Source organism: Genypterus blacodes, unplaced genomic scaffold (genome assembly GCF_046128005.1).
Source record: "Genypterus blacodes isolate CSIRO-AG114 ecotype Tasmania unplaced genomic scaffold, CSIRO-AGI_Gbla_v1 ptg000022l_1, whole genome shotgun sequence".
NCBI lineage: Eukaryota > Metazoa > Chordata > Actinopteri > Ophidiiformes > Ophidiidae > Genypterus > Genypterus blacodes.
In genome coordinates, this window is record NW_027466835.1 from 6,724,080 (window position 1) to 6,748,588 (window position 24,509).

Here is a 24,509-nt window from a genome sequence, read left to right on the forward strand (position 1 = left end):
TTTATTTTAGTCTCTGGTGGTGCTTGGTGCAGCTGGTAAATGTCCCCTGCTGCTGGATGGGTGCACAGGGACACAAATGCACAAAGCTTCTTTCCCAACCTCCTTTCCACCATGATGTATGACGTTATTAGGTAAATCTTGTTCCCATTCCTGGTTCCTGTGTTCACGCATTTCTAGTGCAGGGATTTGTTGCATTGTGGTTGGTAGTATGATTAAATTCAGCTACAGCAGTATGCAACATTGTGCGGTTTGACTACGAAATAAGGTCAATATGGTAGTTGTGAAATATCTAAAGCTTTGGTGACATTGCCTAATTCCGAGAAAATGTCAGATTCAAATCGGATAAAACAAGTTTGAGATTGAAGTGAATTTTCAAGAGAAAATCTCACATCAACTTTTGACAGAATTTTGAGGATTTTAACATAAAAAAATATCAAAATTACACGAAATTATCTTTGTAAAATATTTCATTTGATCTATTCCTCCTGAAAAAGCCGGCCATTGCGTTGACAATTCACATGGAGGCCCAGCAGGGGGCGACATTACTCAGCTGCGATCAATAGAACAGAAGAAGAAGAACTCGAGACGACTTGGAACGGCGCTTAAATTATTTTGATCAGGTATTTGTCACATTTTACTGCTTTTCATGAGTTTAGCTGCAATGTTTGTGTGTTTTTGTATCAGCAATGTGTCTGATTTACATTTAGCACGAAACGACGCGACATCCCGCCTTAAGTCAGAGTTTGTACTAAATTAAACGCTTTTGTTTTGCTCCGCACGCGCTGTGCCTGCTGCTGTTTGCTAACACGTTAGCGGCTAAGCTAACACGTTTTCGCTAAATTAACTTCACAACTGCGCGGAATTAAGCTGATTTTTATTTAATTTTTAAATCAGACGGATTAGCTCACATTGAAGCAACTTTAACGATTAAACTCGCTTTGTTCTGTCAGTAAACGAGTGCCTGTCTTCTGCAGCAACATGTCTAAGAGGAAAGTAACGTTTGAAGACGGTGACGGGGAGCTGGAGGTGGACGAAGAAGTGCCGAACAAAAAGGTGGGAAAGCGACACGAACTAAGTTTATAAAGTTAGAGATTGAAGTAAAAAACAACACCAGTGGGTTTGTTTTGCCTTTTGGAGGACATTTTTATCTGTATTATAAGTTTAGTTTGTGCCAAGCAGGGCGAACTTTCAACCCCGGGAAAGTTATTTTATTTGCCTGAACATTCCGTTTCTCTAAAACCCTAAATTCAGCTGTAAACTGAAGAAACCTTTAATTTAAACTAAAGAGAAATCGTTTAAACTTTAAGATTGATTATAAAAATGTAATCGATCTAATCAAAACATTGCCTGTCTGATATCAAACTAGGCTGACGTAGTGTGTGTGTTTGTAAACCTGTGTTGTTGTCTCTTGTTTTTGAGTGTCAAGCTTTTTGTTTTGTTTTTTTCTTGCTGATTCAGACTTGTGAGGCTGTGGAAGGTCCAGGCTCCAGGTTCAAGGGCAAACATTCACTAGACAGCGATGAAGAGGATGAAGGAGAGGAGACTAAGAGCAGCAAATATGACATTCTGGCCAGTGATGATGTGGAGGGTATGTAGTGTCCATTTCACTGTTTAGAGCGTGAGGTGCTTCGTGTCTGGCAAGTAAAGGATGAATTAGCTTTCCTTGGTGTTAGAAACAGACGATGTCACTTTTCTTTCAGGTCAGGAAGGAGCGACCATTGACTTTGACGAGGGAGTTTCCATTACGCCTTTCAACCTGGATGAGGAGATGCAGGAGGGACACTTTGACTCCGAGGGAAACTATTTTGTCAAAAAGGAAGAGCAGATTAGAGACAACTGGCTGGACAACATCGACTGGGTAACTGCAGCTCTGATACCGTCGCTACACTTTTGAATATTTGTCAGGACATCTGCAGTGAAACGTTTTCCTTTTTCCAGGTGAGAATCAAAGAGCAGCCCTTCAAACAGAAGAAGAAAGGTCTGGCAGCCAAACGGAGACGCAGGCCAGGCGACGAGGATGAGGCAGAGGAGGAGAAACGGAGAGAGGAGCAGCGGAAGAACAGCGACAATGAAGACGAGGAAGACGAGGAGGAGAAGGAGCCCGCCGAGGACCCGCTGGCGTCCTACACGCAGCGTCAGCTCACAGAGGCCGTGGTGGAACTGTTGCTGCCTGGGGAGACGGTCGCCACCGGCCTCCGGCGGCTCGGCGGCCTCGGAGGGCGCAAGAAGGGAAAGCTGAGGGAAGAGAGCGAACCCACGGAGGAGAAGAAGCGGGACACGGAAAAGCTGGACAGACTCACGTCGTTAGCGGACAGACTGGTGGCCTCTGGGATGTTTGAGATCTATCAACAGTCTTATGAGAAACTGGCCCATCTGATGAAGAGCATGAACCAGAAGAAGCCGGCGGTGAGGAGTGGCGGCGACGACGAGGAAGAGGATGAACTGGATATGTTTGGCGATAAATTTGACGAGAAGAGCACTGGCAGATCAGATGAGAAAGAGGACGACGGCGACGCAATAGGTGACTGGCTGTGACCTGCGCTCCGGCTCCACGTTTGCCTCCAACATGGAGAAATGTCCTGTTTGGTTTCATCCTGCTCTGTCTGTGTTCCCCAGTGTGCGACCAGGTGATGTGGGAGTACAAGTGGGAGAACAAGGAGGCTTCAGAGGTGTACGGCCCCTTCAACAGCCAGCAGATGCAGGTATTTGCTTCAAACTCTTACATTCAGCTGCGGTTCTTCAACGTGGCCTCTAGGGGGCACAGGAGACCAGAGCATTTAGCCCAGAAGCAAAAGTGATGAATGAAGTCTCTCACTGGATGGAAATGCAGTTATTATGAAGTAATTGTCATCCAAGTCAATCACATGAGATTTGAAGAGAGTTGAAAGATTTCCACCAGCTGCTCCAGCAGTCAAAGCTGCATTCATACTGAGTTTGAAACTTAACATAAACTGAACACACTGTGACATTAAACAGCGTCTGAGCTGAAGCGTTTGTGGTTGTTAATCCGACAGACTTGTGTGTCTTTAACCTCAGATCTAAATCCTCTCATGTGCTCCTCCATGCTGCTCCACCTTTCACCTCCATCAGGGCCGGTGGGCTTCTAATCTCCTTCTTGTCTGTTGTGCAGGGTTGGGTGGATGAAGGCTACTTCAACGACGGAGTGTACTGCCGGCGGGTCGACCAGGGGGGCTCTCAGTTCTACAGCTCCAAGAGACTGGACTTTGAGCTCTATGTATGATTTCTGTGCAGAATCTAAGGGATGGTTAACGTCTCGATCACCGTCAGTGTTCATGTTTCTCATCTCCACCCGGCGCTTTGGCCTGTTTTTAACCCGGGGGCTTTGATTTCCTGATGTTTTTTAAATAAAGGGCTCGTTGTGTGGGGACATTTGGAGACATTTGTTTTGTTTTTCCTGACGCATTTTGTTTAATGTCTGATTTTATTGCTGTGTTGCCTTCACTTAACAGTCATGCTGTGATTTTCAATAGAGGGTAACATTAGACTGGAGAAGCAGCTGCTCCTACCATGTTAGCCAGACTGTGTTTCAATTATCAATGTGGGATTTTGGGCCTCTAGCATTAAGATGCTCTATCATATAGAGCTTCAACTGGCTGGTGTTGCCAGTATGCATCTTTTATTCACTTATTGGTTAAGTCTCTTTTAATGTCAGAGGCCACGGTGAAGTCTTCTTTGTCTTCACAGTTAAATGCAGTGACTAGATTTATGAGGAGATGAAACAGAATGGTATTTGTTCAGGGACTAAAATATAAAGTTATGTTAGTTTCAGCTCTACTGGTCATAATGCATCACTGTTGAATGAATGTTCAGAATGTTGTACTGAATGTTGAGGCCATTCTAATGAAACTTGCTGTCTTTCTTGTCATCAAAGTAACAGTTTAGTCCCCCTGAACTCATCGCACACGTGCTGTGTTGCGATCCAAAACGTCAAGATGATTGTTTTTATTTGCTCATGAATTGTTCTCCATCAATAGAACTTTGTGAAAAGAGCCAATCTGCTGTGAGCAGAGGGAGTGTCTATCAGATGGATTGTAAACGACAATAAATGAGCATTTCTGCCATATGGTGCCATTTGCTTGTTGTAATTCTTCAATTTACACTTTAAAAAAAACAATATAATTACATGTCTATTCCAAATGTGAATTGTCAATCTCTCTCTTTCGCAAATATTTCACTTGAGAAGGTTTCTAAGCGGAAGACTGTACCGTCTCCAACTTCTGCAGAAGACAAAGACAAAAACAACTAGCTGAAGTAAGTCCTCACTCAGATCTCTGCATTGACCACCAGAACCTAAAATCAACTTTGGAATATTCTTGCTCTATAATACACTAAATGTTTCGGTAGCAAAAACTGCAAAACACTTAAATAGGCATAAAATGTGTTTAACTGTTCATTTTCTTCCCGTCAGCTCATTACATTTCGCCTTGAGACAGTGGTGAAATTACAATATTTCATCAGAGACGTTCAGTTCTGTGCTCAGAGCAATAACATGTTGAGTCATTCCCTGTGTTTACTAACAAATTTCACGTCTAGGCTCATTAAAAAAATGTTTCCAGGTCGGGCGAGGACAGAAAGACTGGCACATATTTCGCGGCTTCCTATTGGTTACCTGCTGGCCACTACTCCTCGATAGCTCCTCTCATTGGCTAGATCTACACTGGCGGAAAGTCAAGTCGCGCTCTGATTGGTCAATCCGCGTGTCCGTCAGTGCATTTCGTATAAACCGACAAATTTGCGGGTCGCGGTCGGACGCCGTCCAGCATGTCTTGTTTACGTTGAGACCCGGATTCTAACATTCTGTCCATCTACGCGGTCCAGGTGAGACTGTTTGACTCGATTTGTCCAGAATTGAACCTAACCATGACGTCAGGAAATGCATTGAACCCATAGAAATCGCGTAAGAAGGTTAGCTAATGTGACAGTTCCCGGCTACGTCTATTCCCCGGTTCAGAAACTGAATATCCGTGTTAGCTAAAGCATGCAGTGTTGACGGAGTTACAATGACGCTCAGCGCAGATGTGGCTTTGATTTCTAAGTCGCATCTTTCATTAGTACGATCATTTTCTACAGGCTAACCAGGCAGAATATAAAATGAATAAAGAATAACAACAATATACAATCGCTCACATGTAAAACTTTGGATTTGAGACCAGGGTTCGTTCCAGCAAATAGACGTCGCTCTATTTAGATCAAACGCCGTTGGCATTAAATGTAAAAAAAAAATCGTTTGAAGTGGTTCGGATTTTTAACAAAAAAGTACTCTGATATTTAGCGTTGTATCCATTTATTAAGTTAGTTCAACACAACTTAACGCACCATGACGAACCAGTGAATCACTACCGATGTGCCTTTTGGTGTTGGATAACTGTATGTACATAGTATCTACACACTACAACCTACAGACACAACTGAGATAAACAAACTGTTCAGAATATTAAGGACATTATTGCTATGACTGTTGGTGTTCATATCTTTCATATCTTCCAAAATATACAGCATTTTCAGCTGGAAAAACCTCCAGGCCTTTCTATCTTCTTCATTCTTTCAGGCAGAGAAACCATTTAAAGCATTGTCAGCCAGCTAGTCTATGTTTTCAAAAATGTCGTTTTTTTTTCAGGTTTTGCCATTTTAAAATTCTTCAGATTTCAACCTTTTTTCAGCCTTTACCATGTGTGTGTATTGCCTCTTGTTAGAGTGAAGCTGAGAGTCGATCACAGCACATTGTCTCCAGGAAATGCATTTCTAGCTTTAATGACAAAGTCAAATTGTACAAACCAAAACAATTCCCACAGCGTTTCAGTGTTTTACCGTTTCCTTCTCCGTTGCAGCGTTTATCCCGTAGAGTTGGCCCGTAAGTGTAGCCTCAGTTTGTTGGTTCTAACGCTCTTTTACAGTAAACTGACGCCCTCCATGTTTGTTGTTGTTGTTGTTTACAGAAGCAGACAGCAGGAAAGAGAGGAGGGATGTTGACTCACTCCTCTGACTCGCTCCCTCTCATGGTTAGGCCCATGGATGGAGACTCCCCCCCACCCAACCCTTTCTGTAGTGCCCCGCCCCCCCACTGTGACCCCCCAGCACCTCTCCTCCCCCCTCCCTCCATCACCCCCAGGTACTGTTCTCCTCTCACCTTTTGCTTTCTTTGGCTTGTGAAGTGTGTGTGTGTGTGTGTGTGCCCCCCCTCCTCACCATGCGGGCCTCGTCCTGTCTCTCCTCCAGTAAGAAACTGACTCTGATGTCGGCACATACTTATACAAATATCAATTACTCTGTTAATAAATGAGGGAATCTGTAGATGAATCCATTGTGCCAGCTCTTATTCTGATACAGGTTGTCTGAAACCAGTAAGCTGACCATTTTCTTCCAACCTGAACACAGCACCCAGTATTCGAAAAACCATAAACTGTGACTCACGCCACTGATGTAACACATTTAACAGCACCGGGAACGATGAGCCGTCTGGCAGCAGGAGGAGCGCCGCATCCCCGACGCCCTCTGGACAGGAGCCGACGCCCACCAAGATGGAAATGGAGGTGCTAGAGTCCAAGTGGCCCAGAGGCGAACATGCACAGGTGAGGGTCATCTGTCTGTCTCAGTCTGTCTCTGTCTGTCTCCGCTGGTCTGTCTCTGTGCCCTCGGTGGTTTGATCCCTGTACTGTAGATTATCACGCCGTCTAATCCGCCTGCTGTAGTTGTAGCTGTGTATGTCAACACTGGCGCGCCGTACAGCGCTCAGGGTGTCGGGGGTTAATTGCGCGATGTAATCCTCCTTCACGGTCCGCCGCATCCGACACACACGGGCGGTCGGGTGTCGTAACGTGACCCACTAAACTCTCGACCGCACCGCAGCGCGTAGTCGGCGCTCGTACATCCAGCCAGGACTCATTCAGGAAGAACGTTCACTGTGTCGGTGGCAGGAGTTTGATTTGTAGTTTGAACATTCTGGCTGAACTTCCAGCAGCCAACAGCCTCAACCAGCGACTGCAGAGATGTTTTATATCCTGGTTCAGTCATAAACAAGACCCCAGAATGTAATGGTAACAAACTCTATCTGTAATGTGATGCGTTTGTCTGTGTTTGCAGGAAGGACTTGATGTGAGCTGTGGAGCCGACGGTCTGATGATGTAAGTGTGTCGGCTCGTGTGTGTGTTCTAGCAGCTCATGATTATTCAGTTGGTTTTATTATTTATGATTAAAGAAACAATCAGTGTTAGAGCGATGAAGCCTGAAGTGTCAATGCTTATCACAGGAAGTGTTGACGTTTGTCTTTAGTATCGCTGCTGCTTTCTGTCTTGTGACTCTTGTTTGCCTGGAATGACGTCATTAAATGCTTCCCTCGTTTGTTGCCCGTAGTGATGAGGACAGGAACAGCCCGTTAAAAGAAGCAAACATCTGTGTAGGCGAGTTCGACGCCTCCCCTGCTGCTGCTGAAGATGCGTCTCTGCCGAAGAGCTGGGTGATCGGCCCCTTGTTCCAGTCGTTCAGGTCGAAGATGGCGTGTTTCACAGAGATCGTCATGAGTCCCGTTAAGCTCTTCACAGCTAACAGCCCGCCGCCGTCCACAGAGCATCCAGACAGTTGGGATCAGTGTGAGCAGCAGCAACGCGCCGGGGCGGTGAACGGCAAACAGCCGGAGCAGAGCGAGACGTTTGGAGGACAAAGCGAGAAGATGAGCGAGAAGGCCGAATGGGATCGGCTGAGCTCTGTGACTCGACCCAGACTCGGCGACTGTGAGCAGGATCTCGCTATCAAACCTTCTCCCAAGTCAGTGCACAATGCAAATTCGCCGTCACGTGACTCCGAACAAGCAGACGTCCACGATTCTGTGCCTTTGCGACGCAGCTCCTCACCCTGTGGCGCTCCAGAGGCGGATCTGGAGCTGCAAGCGTCCTCCTCTCTCCTGGTTCAGCATTATGTCAGCCCAAGTGCCTCACACACGTCTAACACCCAGGTGCCCATCGAGATGGAGGAGGAGGAAAGGACGCCAGAGTGCCCCAAAGTAAAGTCGCCGCCTCGAAAACACACAGCTAACAGATCCACGCTGCAGAAAGTTTCCTCCAAGCCGTTTCACTCTGGACTTGAAATGGCGTCTGGCGGTCAGCACGTCAAGACTGAACTGTTATCGTCGTCAGTGATTAGTTACACTCAGAGGGACTTTGTCTGCTTCCCCGACTGCGACGACAAGAAAGATGAAAACGGCCTCTTCGTTCGGAAAAGCCGCCGGAATTGTTCCAAGCTGGGCGGCGTCAAGGATCCCAGTTTGAATTCCCAGAAGTCAGAGTGGGAGCTCGACGCAGACGCCGACTTGGCCGCAGGTCTCGGGAAAGCAAAGAGGAGGTTGCAGCTCGGCTCTCGCTCCCAAGACCCGGCCAAGAAGAAAAGATTACGGGCAGACGCAGAGGAGGCAGAGCTGTGTAATGTGGCTTCAGATGGGGGTCTGAGAGTCCTAAGACCCCCGGGGGACGACGACATCATGGAGAGTGAAACGGTGCCACATCCTGCTGGAGGAAGACGCACTGCTTCCAAAGGCAAAGGTGGGCGGCAACCGGTGAATGGAGCGCCGTCTCACGTAGGGACTGAAAGTTCTGCCACTTCTCTGTCTGGAAGCTCACGAGAGAAAAACAGCGACGCGTCACAAAGGAACCATGGCGACGTCGACGCACAGAAGAAGAGCGGCAGTAGTACACGTAAAAGGGTGACGACGAAAATGGCCCATCGCACGCCTGACGCAAGTGTGGATGAAGACGCGAAGGAGGAGGCTTTGACTAAAGAAGCACCTTTAGTGCCTCAGAGCACAAAGACTTTAAGCACAAAACCACTGAAACGAAAACGGCAAAAAGGAGCCATGGCAACTCCAGAAATGGAAAACATTTTAATTTCTACCTCATCAGTCGTGGCGGCGGAGCCTTTAGGATCCACGCACAGCCATCTGAAACCCGCCCAGCACGCTCGGACCACCAGGTCGACGCAGCCGACCAAGAAGCAGAAGAAGGTTTGTGTGGATGCTGGGAATCAGCTGAGTTCAGCCGAGACGCAGGAGACAAAGGAAAGAACTGATGATCCACATTCAGCCAAAGAGAGTCGGTCTGAAGGGAAGGTGAAGACGTCGCACAATCCTCTTTATTTTGAAATGACGCCTTTTGTGAATGTCCAGGAAGCGGCTCCCTCGCCCTCCGAGGTGACGGCCGCCGTCTCCTTTGCTGAGGATGTTTTCCTCCTCAATCCTGCACATGAAGAAGAAGAGTCTCATAAAAGCAGCGTGGGCACCTCTGAGCTCCGTCCTGGCACAAGAAAGGTTAAAAAGAAGCCGAGGAGAGCGGACAGGCGGAGGAGGAACGGGCGGGTCTTTCATCAGACGGATTTTGGCGTGGACGTGACGAGCTCTGACGCCATGGCAGACGACGCAGATTTGTCCTCGGCGGAGACAAGCTCGTCCGGGAGCAGCAGCCTGTCGGGGAGCAGCAGCCTGTCCAGGATCAGCAGTCTGTCCAGGAGCTTGTTACGCAGCCACTCCTGCCCAGAGATCCCCTCCCTCGTCCCCCACGACCCTCACGCCTGCCCGCCCCCTCTGCCCTCACCGCAGCCCAGCAGGGTCCACATGTGGCACCAGAACCAGGCTCTCTACGTCACCCCCGTCTCCCACACTATCAAATCCCTGCGACGCGCCCGGCGACACACCGTCTGCAGCATGGAGGTGGCGCGGGAGATCCCCCCTCTCTGCCTGCGTAAGGAGGTCTACCCGTCCAGGAGGTCAGCCCCGCTCCTCTCTCCTAATCTGGCCTTCCCTCCTAGCCCCTCCCTCTCTGCCTTGGCCTCCTGCTTCCTCTCCAGCCCCCTGGCGTTTCTCTCCAAGAAGCCAGAGAGCCGCTTGGCCGCTGGCAGCCCGGTCGCCCGCGGTCACGTCACCTCTCCGACCTCCGCGTCCTCTCCCATGTCCCGCTCCTGCGCCGTCTGGTTCCCTCCCAGAGTGGAGGCCGGTGCTCCTCTGGCCTCCAGCAGCAGGTAACTCAGATTTTGTCATCTCGCGTCTTTTCATCTCAGGTGACGCTGACTATCCGGCCGCACTTACTGACTTGTGCCTCCTCTTTGCAGCAGGACCGAAAGACGACGGAGTGTGGAGGAGGAGGAGGAGGAGGAAGAGGAGGTCACGAGCTTGTCCAGTCAGGAGTTTGAAGACGTGAGGCTGAGGGAGGAAAAGGCTCTGTCCGACTCTGAGATCAAGGTATCGCACGATTACATCAATTACTAAAAGACACACCTGTACAGATTTAAACTTCAGGCATCAATCAGCTTGTGACTCCAGGCTGATTGATGTTCTCCTGTACTTCCTCCCGCTTAACCGTCTGCTTCGACGTCGCAGGTGGTGCAAAAGCATCAGGAGCGAGGGAAGGTGTCGTCCATCAGGATTCGCAAGACTTTACCCAAACCTCAGAACAACCTCACCCCCATGGGCCTGCCCAGACCCGTCAGGTACCAAACCAGTCTCACCACCAGCATGCTTGTGCTGACATCACCTCCTTTCTGATTGATTTCCACGCTGATTAGTGTTGTGATTCATGTTTTTTTCATGTTTTTACTACAGATTGAAAAAGAAGGAGTTTAGTCTGGAAGAAATTTACACCAATAAGAACTTCAACAAACCCCCTGAAAGGTAAAAACACTCACAACTGCTTTATGGAATACGATGCGAGTAAAGGCCTTTGTACTGTAGTACAGGTGAAGGACTGAGTCACTCAAGGTATCTAAGGTTACCACGTCAACAAAAGCCAACAATGTATCAGTTAGTTCGTAAAACAAGGCGGTGTGCACTTTGTTTAAATGACGTCATGATGATGTCAGTGTAGTTCCATATTATTCATATGTAGTTCCATGTAGAGGAAAATATCAATCCGTTTCTACTCTATGAAGTCATTCTGAGGGGATGATTGACAGGAAGATGGTGGTGGAACATTAAAGTGAAAGTGAGGCAATCAGCAGCCCGGCTCCCACATGCTGCGTCTCAGCTTTTAGACTTTGGAACAGTCGCAGCAGTGTTATCAGGTGGAGCTATGTAATGAAGGCCGGCGTTAAGCGTGTGTGTGCTTGCGCTTGCCTCTCACTCCTGACTGCACATTAACTCTGTGTGTTGCCTCCTGTTCCAGTCGGTTGGAGACCATATTCGAGATGCCGCTCAGTCGGCGAAACGGCTCCGAGTCCTGGTTCGGACAGAGGCGCCTGAGGCGTGTTTTGGAATTCCCGGAGCTCGGTGTCGCCAGAAAACCAAAGAAGCCGCACGCCGGCGCGGGGAAAGCGTCCGCCTCCAGGCCAAGACGGGGAGGCTACCAGAACCCTAAAGAGCAGCCGTCCATCAGCCCGCAGGACATAGACTCGCTCCTCTGTGCCAAGCTGGAGCAGCTGGCCCTGTGGCTGGCGTGTGACCAGAGCGACGGCCACCACTCCCAGACGAGCCCGACACGAGCTGAGACGCACAACTGATGGACAAAAACACTTCAGGTCACTTCAGGGCCGCCGTTATTCAGCACAATGTCATTTTGAACCCGTGTTGACATTTTTATTGAAAGGTTATATCGTCATTTTGTAGCGTTTTGAAGATGAACTCAACATGGCAGCAGGAATGTGTGAAAGCAAAGAAGGTGGAGATGCGTGAATGTTTGTTTAAGCGCCTCACAGATCTGCTCTTACTTCTGCACTTATGCTTGTTTTTGTCTAATGGCAGCTCTTTTGTGTGTGTGTGTGTGTGTGTGTGTGTGTGTGTGTGTGTGTGTGTGTGTGTGTGTGTGTGTGTGTGTGTGTGTGTGTGTGTGTGTGTGTGTGTGTGTGTGTGTGTGTGTGTGTGTGTGTGTGTGTGTGTGTGTGTGTGTGTGTGTGTGTGTGTGTGTGTGTGTGTGTGTGTGTGTGTGCGCTATTTGAATAGATGTTTTTGTACATACTGTGTTTGTTATCGGCAAGATCAACACTTCAGGCAACTTGGACGACACCCGTTTAACTCGTTTTATTTTGTGTACAAAGATCCTGCACATTGACCCAACGGACACGAATCAAGTTAAGATGCAATATCGGTGCAAGCATCTTGGCCAAAGCTGCCATGCTGTCTTAAACCCCAATAAAGACCCAGTCCATGATGAAGGATTCATTATTTTCATACATTTGCGGTTCAATATAAACTAATTTATGAAAGTTTATAGTCGGATGTAACAGAAGTTAGCTGAGGTCTCACAGGCACATAAAGCTTGGAGTCTTTACTGATGAATGTGGAGTATATACTCATAATATATAATGTCTGTGTAGAGTCAGTTGGGTCTCGAAGTATAGATTGATAGATTTTATATGGTGGTTTAGTTTTTGTACTGTCCATATGTTGATATATTAAATATTGCGGTATATAAAAAGGCGTTGACGTTTCCTCTCATTTGTTCTGTGGAACCCTGAGGATGTAGAAAAGCACGAGCTAGTCCAGCAGCAGTCGTCGTCGTCGGAGCAGTGGTGAGATGTCCACATGTGTCCTCTGTAACCAGCAGTTACTGTACAGTCTTTGGTCAGCAGCTCCAGGTTTGAGCCACTCTGTGTTCATCTGCTGCTTTGATCGCAGTCCATCATTCCCTCAGAGTCAGGATGTATGAAACCAGGACCAAGAACGCAGGCGTGAAGAGCAGGAGGATCAGCCACACCACGATAGAGATGACGCCCAGTTTTCTTGCTCTTCTGGAATAATATTTGGCTGACGTTCCATTCTTGGCCTCTCCGGCCTGTAAAGAGGTCAAGCAGAGACACTGAATGTTCCAGATTTATCCCCGCAGGTCTCCTGGAAAACCCCTAATGTATTATCTGTTTTGCTGACTGCAGGAATGAGCTCATTCGGGGAAGAGATACATGACAGCTGCTGAAATTACCTTGACTGAGTTGATCAAAGCCAAAATCCCGATGCAGGTGATTCCACAGATGATGCTGCAGATGGCCAGCTTCCTGTGGTGCCGGTCTTTGCAGCAGGACGCAGCAGGCTGTCTGCTCATGGTGATGGCCGTGTCTTCACCGGAACCTGGACCGATGTTCAGTGGGTCTTCATCCATCTGCACACGTGTCTCCGCTGAGTGAGACATTTCTGCAGAAACACAACAAAGGAATGAGTTAAGTGCGTTTCAAAAGCAAAGAACGGTTTAACGCTTTGCCCGTGTGCTTCCTTAATGGATTGAATACACGATAGGATTGTTTGATTTCAAAGACAAAAGGGCCTCTAAGGAACTGGTTTCACTTTTTCATGCAGGGACAAGCTGAATGTATAATTCATTCATTTTACAAGGAACCTCTACATCTCTCCTCAGATGAAGTTCAGACAGAATGGAACAGACAATTTGTTATTGATCTTCACAATAAGTCTGTTTTCACATGCGTGTTGGAGTAGATAGAGAAAGTAAAACACAATGTATCACTTGCTGCGTCGTGTGTGTAATGAAATTCTGGGAAAAATTCCAATGATGTCATAGTTTGGTTAAGGTGTGTACCTGAGTAACACAATTACAGTTAAATAGCCCACGCCTTCAAGTGCAGCAAGGTACAGGTTAACATGACAACAACAACAATAAGAGTTTTCACACGTCTGATTTCTTTGTCTTTTTCTAATATTAGATCAATGTAATATGATACCTCTACTACCACAGGTAGAATGCTAGACTGGAACCTTACGACTCTATTAGATTAAATGACAACAACAAAATCCAAGGCACCAAAATAAAGGATTCTCACTACTTGGTCAGTGTCAATTTCAGCTGAATTCACGTTTGGACCATTTTGGGCTCTTCAATCAAAATAAAGGGTAGAGAGCAAATGGATGATTTTCTATTTCTACACATAATAGTAGGTTTATAGCTGTATATGTATTTTCATATCACCATAATCTTCAGAGTCCCACAGAGCTGGTGTCAATGGGAAATTCTTAGTGACTCATTCTTCAAGACTCAAAAAAGGGATTCCCCTTCTGTTAAAGAAAACAGGAATAAGGCAGAAACAACAACAGGAAAAAAGGATGTCAAGTGTGCCGTCATATTTCCGCTCTTATAATAAATCTGATCCGTTTACTTTAAAGGCGCCTTATTATTGAGAGCACTTGGCATATGAGGTGTTTACCCAGCGTATGCAGTCAATCAAAGAATGTCGCCCACATGTTGAAACAGGCTCTGAGCTACATGCAGTCTACATTGTCTGCAGGGAGCGTGGGAATTCTCACCAACCTGTTTACAGCACACAGTGTTTTGTTTGGGTGTTGTAACGTGGGACAGATTGTTTCAAGTCTCCTCCTTATCAGTAAAAAAACCCCAAATCCTGAAAAACTTGTAAGTTTAGCCCTTTAAAAGTGTGGAAATCTGCCGGCAGCACGTTTTCACTGTAGAATAACAACATAAAGTGGAATCTTGTACAATCTCTGATTCGATCAAAGAAAGACATTCCGTGTCAGAGGTGAAGTTATAGTAATGGCAGATTTATGACCTAATGTCCCGCAGGCTGTCATTAATCATGGAGGAGAAATGAAGTGCTAATGAGAAGTTTGATTTAGTCCACTTGATGGAAGTTTCTGTTCCTAAGTCAGACCAAAAAACCCACAAAGCAGCTGATTCCCCTGACGACAGTGGTGAACATGTTCTATACAGTGAACCATGTATGTTCAATCCTAACAAGTACAGACCTGACGGGAATGTCCTGGTATGCCTCAAAGCAGGTCGCTCCTGGGACCGTCCGGTGCAGGATTGATAGAAGGATCAAAGCCCTGTTGTGATGTTTTGTTGAGTATACTCAGGTGTTTTGTCTTCCCGACTGCTAAACGGGATTCTGTTCACAGATGAGAGCTGCCACAGGTGCCTCCTTCCTCTGAATGTGACATTTGGAGTTAGAAACGTCCACAAACAGCTGCGATCATTCTGAAGGGGATCCTAGAAGAAGAAGACGGATCTGTTTCTCTGGCTGATCCGCTCTCTCGGGTCCATAAAAGTTGCTGAATGACAGGATTGAGAGCAGGGACTGAAACTCGGTGTGAAACCTCCACGCCCATTTACTGGTCACTCAAGCCTCTCCTCCTTCTTTCTTTCACTCCCACACACAGGCGCTCTCACTCAAGCTCTCACACACCCACTCATTCTTCCTTCCTAGATCCACCCGGTCACAACTTTGTCCCTCTGATCCTTCTTCCGTTCTCTCCACTATGCTTGCATATAGTTTTACAGCCTGAGCTTCCCTCCTGTCCCAGGCCACATTCCAGAGTAGCGGGGAAAGGCGTGTCAACACCTGCCTCGCCCCATGTACAGTCTCAGTCATGGTTGTTTTAAAGCCAGTTTTCCTTGACATTCCGATTTACAGGAATAAGCAGCGAGTTCTCTTCTGTCTGGGGGATGAGGAGGCCTCTCGTTCTCTACTTGAAGTCTTCAGTTCTGTCAGACTCCTGCCACCCTGCTGCCCTCTGACCTGCAGATTACAGATGTTTACTCCTCTGCTCTGTATATTCCTCCCTCGCTGCTTAATAACAAACTGACAGCTTTTTCCAGAGCTGACACCACACACTGTACACACACACACACACACACGGCCGTGTAATCCGCAGTGATGCCAAGTCAGGAAGGGATGTTGCTGCAGCCTTACATTCCGCATCTGGCGCCACAGGAAACATGCAGTGACGTCTTTTATTGTCTGTCGGTCATTATTATCCTGTTACTACCCTGAATCCAAAGTCTGGTGTGTGTAGACAGCCTCACACCAGTGCCACACTCAAAAGACAAAAATACCCAGATGCTCTGTCCAATAGGTTTGGAAAATGGATAAGATTCTGGAGAATATCACAGCAATAGTGTTGAGGCGTTCAAGGCTCTTGGTAAATGTCATTTGTAAACAGGATGTCCTCGTGCAGAAGCTGTTGCACTTCATATTTTTTTCTGGATTGATAAAACATTGTTCAGGGGTCGATTGATTGATTCTTTGTCTTTTGTCTTTGAGTAAAATGAATGTTTCTGCTCATTACACTTACTACGTGTCAGGCTCAGCAGTTATAGAGCAAACATTTAAATTGTAGTGTATTTATATGTTGACATATATTGACACAACATAAATATATTTCTAAATTATTGAAATATGCTCAATATACATACTATTTCCTCGTTTATGGAATTCAATGTTTCCTCTTCCTGTCGGAGCCCCGCCCTCACACTGAATCCACCAATGAGAAAGATCCAAACTGTAAAGGCGGAATCAAAACACGGAAGTACAACGACACGTCGACTTTGTTCGGCAACTCGCTGCTTCCAACTCGCAGAATTGTCTTAAAATAGTTGCATGACAGATGTTATATTAACTTTTGAATCTTCCAAGATGGAGGAGGGTGGGGCCCTGGTTTTAGCCACAGAGAGATACGGCGGCGCAGAGTCCTGGAAATATGAAGCGAAGGATGGAGTGATGAAGAGGAGCAGAGGGAGTGAAGGGGGAGCAACAGAGAGCACTGTGTTCGGTGTGTTCAAAGTAAGTGTTTTTTAAACCTTTACAGTATTTGTAGAATGTCTGTAGTAAGTACAGATACTGTGTGTACCAGGTGTGGAGACTTTAATTCACTGCATCTTTCTAAAATGTGTAATATCGTGTCTAAAATGCCAAATTACAAGCTTAAATCATGTTGAATCTAAAATCCGAACCTTCAATGTAACTACTCACTAACAGCAGCAACGATCAGTCAATCTAATAATGTAAATCTGGCACAATTATTCATCATGTTTCCATTTATTCCTTTGTGAGATTTTGCTGCTTTTCTGTTTCATGTCACTGTTATTTAATATCTTTGGCTTTTTATATAAGAAATGTAAACTTTGTAAACTTGCAACATGCATTTTATACAATAAATGACAAATCCATTGATAAATAAGTATTGGTCACTTTACCTCAGAGCGTTTTCCTGCCACAAGGATACCCAGAGAGCGTCAGCAGTGACTACCTGCACTATCAGTTCTGGGACACTGTGCAGGTACAGTACAATCATCATCATCATCATCATCATCATCATCAGCACCAGCCTGAAGCTCTTCCTCCTCACTCTGCACCCAGGCGTTCTGCAGCTCTCTGTCTGGGACTTTGGCCACCCAGGCGTCCCTGAAAGGCGTCGGCGTGGGAAACCAGGAGGCCACGGTCGCTGCTGCCACGGTGACCTGGCTGCTGAGAGGTGAGGCCTCTCAAGTCGCTACAAGCTTCTCATTTAGCAGCACTTACTCAGCAGGAAGACGCGTAACTAACTCAAGCAAATGTCTTTTTATAACCTATAGATGGCACCGGCATGTTGGGCAGAATCCTGTTTGCCTGGCGTAAAGGGTAAAATCATGTTTCATTCATTTATTAATGAGCGTCGCTTCTTAAAGGGACAGTACGCGATCAGCTAAAGGAGCAGTCCTCCTGCCAGGATTCAAACCACAGGATTGGAACCTGCTGTTACTCCCAAATTGATTCACAGGTTGAAACACAATGATTATTATAATGACACTGATTTATTTGATCTATAAGAACATAATTGACAGTCATTTTGCTAATCAGATACATTTTTAAAGTACAGATATTTGCAGGCTGTGTCTTTAAGAAAGTGAGGATTTGCTGAAGATTTATGATTTAATGGATGAAATGCTTGCTTCTGATCTGGAGTCAAATATTTCATTTATGTATGCGAATGAAAATATTTTGGATTAACCCTTTAATGATCCCTGATGTCGTCTCTGTTTCTCTTCCAGGAACAAACTGGACTCTGAAGCCAAAAAGTGGAGGTATGCTTGATTCTTGGAGAGGAAGATGTTGGACTTGTTGACCCGTTTATGATCATAAAACCATTAATGGTACCAAACTTTGTCTTTGTTTTCCCTTGCAGGCTTTTTGCTGATGTTCTTAACGACATTGCGATGTTTATGGAAATCTTGGCTCCATACTTTCCTGTGTTCTTCACCTTGATCGTTTGCACTGCAGGAATATTTAAAGTAAGAACTGAATCATTGAATGAACTTATGTCAGGCGATGATTGATTTCACTGTATGATACCCAGTGGAGTAAAGCGAGTTGTTTCTTCTACAGTCCGTCGTTGGAGTTGCGGGCGGAGCGACCAGAGCGGCTCTGACTGTTCATCAGGCTCGCAGAGACAACATGGCTGACATCTCCGCCAAAGATGGGAGCCAGGTACTCATATCGCCATCACTAATGACATGAGCTGAGCTGGAAAGCCTGATCAGGAGTGTGAAGTCTAACACAGTCATCCTGGTAACCATAGCAACTCTGAGTTCATGTTATTTATTCCCACAGGAGACTTTGGTGAATCTTGCTGGACTGCTAGTCAGTTTAATCCTCATTCCCCTCGTCACGGACAACCCAACGTAAGCACGAAGAAAAACGAAATACAAGCCAGATAAATGATGAGGAATATAGTGCAGTATTAATAGCAGTTATATGTAATTGTACAAGGGTATATATGTAAGAAAACAATCACAGTTTTATTTGAGTATTGCGATCATCTTAGTCTTTGTTGTTCCCTCAGACTGACCCTCAGCCTCTTCTTCCTCTTCACCATCTTCCACCTGTTTGCCAACTACAAAGCAGTGCGTGCAGTCGTCATGGAAACCTTAAGCGAGGCACGGCTTTCGATTGTGCTGCAGCAGTACCTGAGAGACGGACAGATCCTCAGCCCGCCAGCAGCCAATCAGAGAGAACCAGTTTTCTTTGGTACGAATGAAGGTTTTTTTTTTTGCTGTTGTAGATTTTGCTGCTCCGTTCCTCTGTCCTCTGAATTACTGTGCTGGTGTTTGTCACAGAGTTCAGGAAAAAGGTGCCAATCAAACTTGGAGTGAGTCTACGTGACGTTGTGGAGAGGTAACGGAATGCAAATAAAGTAAACACAGCAAAACATCCAGTCCAGTTTGGTGTAACTCCTCTCTTTTCTAGCCCGGATGAGCTTCATCTGGCCTTGAAGAACAACAACAGGCCTTACCTAGTAGGAGTGAGGAATGGTATGTAAACGTATGATGATATTTCCACAGAGTTCCATGTGAAATACCTTACATATTTTTTTATCTGTGCTGTCAATCTGTCAGGCTGTGTGTGTGTGTGTTTGGGACCGGAGGCATCAGTGCGTGATGAAATCAGAGCAGCGTGCCAAGCTCTGTGTCTCAGCAGCTCACTGAACCCTTCAGCAGCAGAAGGAAACGCCTCCACAAAGCCTCTGATACCAAACAGTAAGCCTTCCTCTCCATTCATGTGTACTCTCCATTCTTACAGAAGTCGTTAAAGTTTCATGGCTGTTATTCTTTTTGAAAGGTCACTGGGAAATGGTGTGTGAGAGTCATAAGCTGATGGACAACATTTTCAGTCCGTTCCTCAAGGGTGAGCGCGCACAAAACTGCTTCACCTTCTGAATAATGAGGTTTAGATTTTGTGTTTTTACCTATTAAAAATGATTCTGCTGCTAACCTGCAGGAGTGGAAGCAAGCGGATGGGAGATAAATCGAACTCTGCTGGACTGGGATGAGTGGAGGGTCCAGTGGAAATCAAAGAGCATCTAAAGGAGGGTTGAGATCAGGAGCCATTTGCTGACTTTTCATGTCACATTGATTCATGTTGGAACATTCCTTTAATACAATTGTCATAAAACTTTCAAATGTATGTTATCATGTCACACATTTAGTAAGGTGAAATAAGTAAATCAAAAAAGTATATTTTTTTCATAGGATAATCGTGTTTTTATAAATAAAACTTTGATAAATGTCACTAATGCTACATTTCTCTTAATTTTGTTTTTTAATTTTTGTAAAAGACATTGACTTGTTAATTCCTCTGTATAAATGTGTCAAACAAATAAAATAAAACTGAAACAGGACGGCGTTGTCCTCCTTCTTCCATTCATCCTCAAGAGGGCAGTATTGATCCTACACAGCCAATAAGTGCACAAACGAGAGGAAACAGTAGCATCAAGTTAGATTAAATGTGAATAGTGATACCGGATATGCAGTCTGCGCAGTGGCCATACAGTATAAGTAGCAAAAGGTAGGAAACAAGTAAACGAAGAGTTATAGAAATCGACTCAAAAACATAAATTGCACTCCATGAAGGAAAATACCGCTATTCGTAACTGCGGAGTAATTATGCGTTTCTCTGTAGATGATTTATACCCTGCAATGCGTTGCAGGAGTTTTAATTTGAAGGGTTCGACCGGATCTTGAATTTTCATCAACCACAGCTTTTCCAATAGTGCTAACAACAACACTACCAATATCCATCATTTCGGTCCCAAAGTGAGCGAAACGCTTTCAAAATGGGACGATATAAGTGCGCCTACAACTGTGAAAGCGACAACGAGTCTGATGTGACGTTTTTCAAGTGAGTACTTACTCATTTAAACTTTTAAAAACGAGATTAGCAGATTTGTGTAGCCCCAAGCTAATATGTCAACATTAGGCACATTACTCACTTATTTGTACTCGTTGAACCAGGGGTCTTCCATCAAAATAACGAAAATAAGATGCTTTTCAAGGACGAGGCTTCAGAACTCAATGTAGCCCTCAAATATAAACATTAACTTCATACGCTACCAAAGCCCAGACGTGCCCTCTGAAACCAGCTCATGTTTACTTCTTACCAGTCAGATTTAACAAATTAATTTACTTCGAGTCGACTAACCGTTAATCATCGTTTCAACTTTGGATCTTACTTCTGTTTATGCAGTTTCCATGACAATGCCGACGTCATTCTAATTTAATTTGGCACATTACAGCCCAGAATCTAAAACAAAAAAAGTATATCTGTTTTGTATTTAATGAAGATTTTTTGTGTAACATCTTGTATAAATGTGTCATGAACGGTTAGACACAGTGTCTACAAAGTGAGAAGAATAATGAAGCAGATACAGTTGGATTCTAACTTTGATCAGTAAGAGAGAATAGCTTGGACGCCTTTGTGTAATCATTTCTATGCAACAGGTTTCCACTGTACAATGAACGAAAACTGAAGAAATGGCTGGTGAATATGAAGTGGAAGGACTGGAGTCCGTCTCGATTCTCTGTGCTGTGCAGTAATCACTTTGAGGAGCAGTACATCGACAGAAGCGGCAGAAGTCTGCAGCTTCGAGACAACGCAGTCCCGAGCATATTCTCATCACCTGAGCACATGCAGAAGAAGAAGAAGGTACGTGTGGTCATTCAGAATCTGCAGAGGTTTTGAAAATGAATCATCAAATTGTCTTTTTAGATTCAACTGGCCCTTTTTTTCTAACGTCATTGTAATTGTCACATTCAGACTGCCATCAACCCAAGAAGTAAAAGATACAAGGTGAGAGGAAACAACGTTAAAACTGTCGGAAATCATTTATTGCCAAATGCAGTCAGCATAAAGGCACACTCGTGATTGTACTGTAACACACCACCGGAAAATGGTTGTTCCCTGTTTTCCCCACAGTCACACAGAGGTAAAGCCTCTCAGACGAGTTCAGCAGATCAGACGCCAGCGACAAACACAACTGCTGCAGAAAAGCCTGTCGACGCCCAGATCCAGGAGACAAACCACGCGGAGGAAGAGTCTGCTGGGTGTGTGAGGCCTTCACAGAGGAGCCTCACGCCCTGTGGCTCGATGTTATAGTTGCCTGCCTGCCATTATGTCATAAATACAATTGTTCTTTTGACATTTTACAGATATATGCTGACATATCTACATATTATGCAGTTTTATGGCTCTTCTATTCCTCAATAATCGAAGTCAGCAGATTTTAACCAAAGAGGGAAAACTGAAACCTTCAATGGTTATGTGTGTGTTTCTGCGTCTTCATTGTTTTGTCATTTTCCGTTTTTTTCCTCAGGGAAGCAAAGTCGCCGGGCAGATGGAGGATTATAATAGACGAGGGGCTGACAAAGATTGAGTCGTTTCCATCTTTCTTCCATGGGGATTACTGTTTACCACAGGTACGTGACGTCGCTGTGTGTCGTCTCTCGTGGTGAATGTTCCACACAAATTTAAATGCCCTGCCTGTGGGGAACACGTGGGTCACTGTGCTGTAATCACAGAACCGGAATAGTTTATAACAGAAACGGCATACTTTCACCAGAGTAGATGATGTCATTCCATTATAGATCAGCTCCCTTTCTTGCTTTTAAATTAATGAATTGTCATCATACCAAACTTGAATCTAGTCATTTTGTGTTTATTCCTACCAACAGGTGGTTCAGTGGGCTCCAGATGACAACTTAAGTGTAAGTAGTTGGTATGAACTGTAATAATGTGTCTTTTATACTCTGACCTCTATATTGCATTTTAATAAAATGAGTCTCTACCATTTCAACAGACAGAGAGTCCAGATCCTGAGAATGTCATACAGGTAATATCATTTTAATTATGTTGCAATTAGAGCATGACTGATCCTGGAGTTAAGAGGCTTTTTTAATATATTTTCTTTTTAATAAAATCTAAAACATTTACATATGGCAATATCTGCTGATATTTGCGTACGGACAAATGTTTCTCTGATGTTTGATGCGCTTCCTTTGTGTTTCTGTGTGTGTGTTGCTGTCAGGTGGCCGAGCCGTGGCAGTGGCTGGGTCTGGATGTCAGAGGACCTTTGCCTCAAACAGCAAATGGACACAAATACATTCTGACGTTGACAGACTACTACTCTAAGTGGGTGGAAGCCGTGCCCCTGCAGTCGTGTCTCGCCTCGCACGTGGCTACGCAGATCATAGACATCGTGGCTCACTTTGGCTTCCCGCTCCGAATCCTGTCCAGGCTGCCTCATGAGATAGTCCACAAAGTGAGCGAGTGTTTGACTTCACTTTCTCGTAATGACATGTTGTGATGACGAATGGTCTTCCAGTCTGCTGACAGCGTTGTCACATGGGTGTTCTGTGTGTGTCTCATGATAGATCAACAGAGAACTGAAAGATCAGCTAAAGATCAGTCTCGCTCTTCTGGTTCATCATCGGCAGACCGGCACCGCAGATTTGACCACGCAGCAGCTGATTGACAGGTCTCCAATGTTCCTCCTTTGTGAAATAACATGACAGGTTTTTGGAGAGTTGTTTCTTGCTAACTGTTCTGGGCAGTGTTACAAAGAGACGCTTCATGGAGCCTTCACGTCAGAGCAATAAAGTGTCTGCTTCACAACAGGATGGTGAATGATCTAATAGAGCAGCATGCCGCCGACTGGGACGTTTATCTGCCTGCCAAAGTCTTCAGTCTGTGCTTCAAAGAGCATTCAAAGACCAAGGAGAGGCCTTTCTCATTGCTCTGCTGTAAAGGAACAGAGCCTGTCCAGTCCCCCAGAGGACTCCATGTAAGTTTAGAAAGACAGATCAATTCAGTTTCAAGTTTGTTTTCAAATTAAAAATAACCTCTGCTCTTTCCCACAGTTTACCTCTTCCAAGATCCAAGAGAGCGCTTTTGTGGTTAGATAGATATTTCAGATGCATTTGGTAAGTTAAGTTTAACATTGGGGGGCCTTCAGTGATACTGATGGTACCTTGAAAATAAACGATCATTTATCATATCATTTATTTGTTTTCAAGGCCAAAAGAGGAGATGACGCCAGATACCAGTAACAATCTTGAGAGGAAGGGATCTTCATTGAATCGCTCAAGCTTCATTTCTGCTCATCGTGGAATAAACCTGGGATTTGAGCTCAGATCTTCTGCAGGAAGCCTGAGCAGGATAGTTTCATCCAACCAGAGCGTCTGTTCCCTGTATCACAGGTGAGGAAGTGAACTTTGCAGCAGCGTGCTTCAACCACCCAGATAATCAAATGATGCATTAATGTGATTCGTCCAGAGCACCGGGCATTGGAAGACTTTGCCCACTTAAGATCACATCAGCCGAGTCCAGACTAAACCAAATGCAGGTCTTTTTTTTACTGTATATATATATAAACCTGCTTTGATCAATGGATCCATGTTATGTTTTACATCAAGATTTAGTCTAGTCTCTCATTTCTTCCATGAGTTTGCCTCTAAATGCACCTGTGTGTTATTTCCCTGGCAAGTCCAAGTATTTCATGCAAACTGCTAAATGAATTTTTGGTGAGAAAATGTAATGCATTGTCAATAAAGTTGATTGAAGATAAGAGTTGCTTCTGTTGATCACGATGTAATATGCACACTGCAATGCAATCACTCTATCATCTGTACTCTTTTATACTGTGACTGGAGAACAGGTGTTGATGACATCATAAACAGAACTCCCCCCCCCCCACCCCCCAGCATTTCACAGTTGCTAATGACATCATGAATACTGGGACTTCTCCTCTCCCAAGGTTCTTTCCTTTTCCTTATAATCAAAGGACTATCCTGGTCTTGCTCCAAAGCGCTGGGCTGGGATCCGTTGTGGGCCTGTAAAGCCCTTTGAGACATTATATGTGATCAATCAAATTATATGGCCCTAACATACTGTATATACAAGAAGTATCAACCCTTTTAGTAAGCCTGCTTCAATTATGTTTAAGATAAATTGTTAAGGTTTGATCTAAA

General features: G+C 45.2%; 5 protein-coding genes across 7 annotated transcripts; 4 read left to right on the forward strand and 1 right to left on the reverse strand.

The window, feature by feature from the left end:
• Positions 1–539: 539 nt before the first annotated feature.
• cd2bp2 (CD2 (cytoplasmic tail) binding protein 2) lies at positions 540–4,082 on the forward strand. 2 transcript variants are annotated; one of them, XM_076143223.1, is made up of 7 exons: positions 540–620; positions 975–1,053; positions 1,459–1,588; positions 1,701–1,858; positions 1,939–2,521; positions 2,617–2,702; positions 3,131–4,082. In XM_076143223.1, exons 2-7 carry the CDS (start codon positions 979–981, stop codon positions 3,239–3,241), a joined length of 1,143 nt encoding a protein of 380 aa, XP_075999338.1. In that variant the 5' UTR covers positions 540–620; positions 975–978; the 3' UTR covers positions 3,242–4,082. The 2 variants fall into 2 exon arrangements, with proteins under 2 accessions (XP_075999338.1, XP_075999339.1); XM_076143224.1 differs by having other exon boundaries at positions 556–620; positions 951–1,053.
• Positions 4,083–4,747: 665 nt separating this feature from the next.
• prr14 (proline rich 14) lies at positions 4,748–12,409 on the forward strand. Its single transcript, XM_076142845.1, has 9 exons — positions 4,748–4,839; positions 5,958–6,130; positions 6,458–6,590; positions 7,102–7,142; positions 7,372–10,020; positions 10,111–10,240; positions 10,379–10,488; positions 10,601–10,669; positions 11,160–12,409. The coding sequence occupies exons 2-9, from the start codon at positions 5,985–5,987 to the stop codon at positions 11,491–11,493; spliced, it is 3,612 nt and encodes a 1,203-aa protein (XP_075998960.1). The 5' UTR covers positions 4,748–4,839; positions 5,958–5,984; the 3' UTR covers positions 11,494–12,409.
• On the reverse strand, positions 11,996–15,322 carry LOC142992420 (transmembrane protein 265-like). The gene is made up of 3 exons (XM_076142848.1): positions 14,696–15,322; positions 12,909–13,117; positions 11,996–12,764 (listed from the first exon to the last, which is right to left on the reverse strand). The coding sequence occupies exons 2-3, from the start codon at positions 13,113–13,115 to the stop codon at positions 12,612–12,614; spliced, it is 360 nt and encodes a 119-aa protein (XP_075998963.1). The 5' UTR covers positions 13,116–13,117; positions 14,696–15,322; the 3' UTR covers positions 11,996–12,611.
• On the forward strand, positions 15,221–19,668 carry rusf1 (RUS family member 1). Of its 2 annotated transcripts, XM_076142847.1 has the most exons (15): positions 15,221–15,305; positions 16,366–16,512; positions 16,931–17,008; positions 17,089–17,203; positions 17,304–17,349; positions 17,760–17,792; positions 17,894–17,999; positions 18,094–18,195; positions 18,319–18,389; positions 18,551–18,735; positions 18,825–18,882; positions 18,955–19,019; positions 19,104–19,244; positions 19,327–19,392; positions 19,486–19,668. In XM_076142847.1, the coding sequence occupies exons 2-15, from the start codon at positions 16,366–16,368 to the stop codon at positions 19,569–19,571; spliced, it is 1,299 nt and encodes a 432-aa protein (XP_075998962.1). In that variant the 5' UTR covers positions 15,221–15,305; the 3' UTR covers positions 19,572–19,668. The 2 variants fall into 2 exon arrangements, with proteins under 2 accessions (XP_075998962.1, XP_075998961.1); XM_076142846.1 differs by lacking the exon at positions 15,221–15,305 and having other exon boundaries at positions 16,227–16,512.
• A 564-nt stretch (positions 19,669–20,232) lies between these two features.
• LOC142992296 (uncharacterized) lies at positions 20,233–24,241 on the forward strand. The gene is made up of 12 exons (XM_076142661.1): positions 20,233–20,385; positions 20,985–21,189; positions 21,301–21,333; positions 21,460–21,587; positions 21,857–21,959; positions 22,215–22,247; positions 22,340–22,372; positions 22,568–22,801; positions 22,914–23,017; positions 23,158–23,323; positions 23,400–23,462; positions 23,556–24,241. Exons 1-11 carry the CDS (start codon positions 20,321–20,323, stop codon positions 23,442–23,444), a joined length of 1,149 nt encoding a protein of 382 aa, XP_075998776.1. The 5' UTR covers positions 20,233–20,320; the 3' UTR covers positions 23,445–23,462; positions 23,556–24,241.
• Positions 24,242–24,509: the final 268 nt, after the last annotated feature.

Bases quoted from the DNA above. Each gene is read 5' to 3' on its own strand.
- prr14 (XM_076142845.1), top strand. From the start codon at position 5,985: ATGTTGACTCACTCCTCTGACTCGCTCCCTCTCATGGTTAGGCCCATG. The intron at 6,131-6,457 runs GTACTGTTCTCC...CACATTTAACAG, and splicing joins CCTCCCTCCATCACCCCCAG to CACCGGGAACGATGAGCCGT. The intron at 10,021-10,110 runs GTAACTCAGATT...TCCTCTTTGCAG, and splicing joins CCTCTGGCCTCCAGCAGCAG to CAGGACCGAAAGACGACGGA.
- rusf1 (XM_076142846.1), top strand. From the start codon at position 16,330: ATGACAGATGTTATATTAACTTTTGAATCTTCCAAGATGGAGGAGGGT. The intron at 18,196-18,318 runs GTACTCATATCG...TTATTCCCACAG, and splicing joins CCGCCAAAGATGGGAGCCAG to GAGACTTTGGTGAATCTTGC. The intron at 18,736-18,824 runs GTACGAATGAAG...TGTTTGTCACAG, and splicing joins GAGAGAACCAGTTTTCTTTG to AGTTCAGGAAAAAGGTGCCA.
- LOC142992420 (XM_076142848.1), bottom strand. From the start codon at position 13,115: ATGTCTCACTCAGCGGAGACACGTGTGCAGATGGATGAAGACCCACTG. The intron at 12,765-12,908 runs GTAATTTCAGCA...ACCTCTTTACAG, and splicing joins CTTTGATCAACTCAGTCAAG to GCCGGAGAGGCCAAGAATGG.
- LOC142992296 (XM_076142661.1), top strand. From the start codon at position 20,321: ATGGGACGATATAAGTGCGCCTACAACTGTGAAAGCGACAACGAGTCT. The intron at 21,190-21,300 runs GTACGTGTGGTC...TGTCACATTCAG, and splicing joins ACATGCAGAAGAAGAAGAAG to ACTGCCATCAACCCAAGAAG. The intron at 21,588-21,856 runs GTGTGTGAGGCC...TTTTTTCCTCAG, and splicing joins GCGGAGGAAGAGTCTGCTGG to GGAAGCAAAGTCGCCGGGCA.
- cd2bp2 (XM_076143223.1), top strand. From the start codon at position 979: ATGTCTAAGAGGAAAGTAACGTTTGAAGACGGTGACGGGGAGCTGGAG. The intron at 1,054-1,458 runs GTGGGAAAGCGA...TTGCTGATTCAG, and splicing joins AAGAAGTGCCGAACAAAAAG to ACTTGTGAGGCTGTGGAAGG. The intron at 2,522-2,616 runs GTGACTGGCTGT...TGTGTTCCCCAG, and splicing joins GGACGACGGCGACGCAATAG to TGTGCGACCAGGTGATGTGG.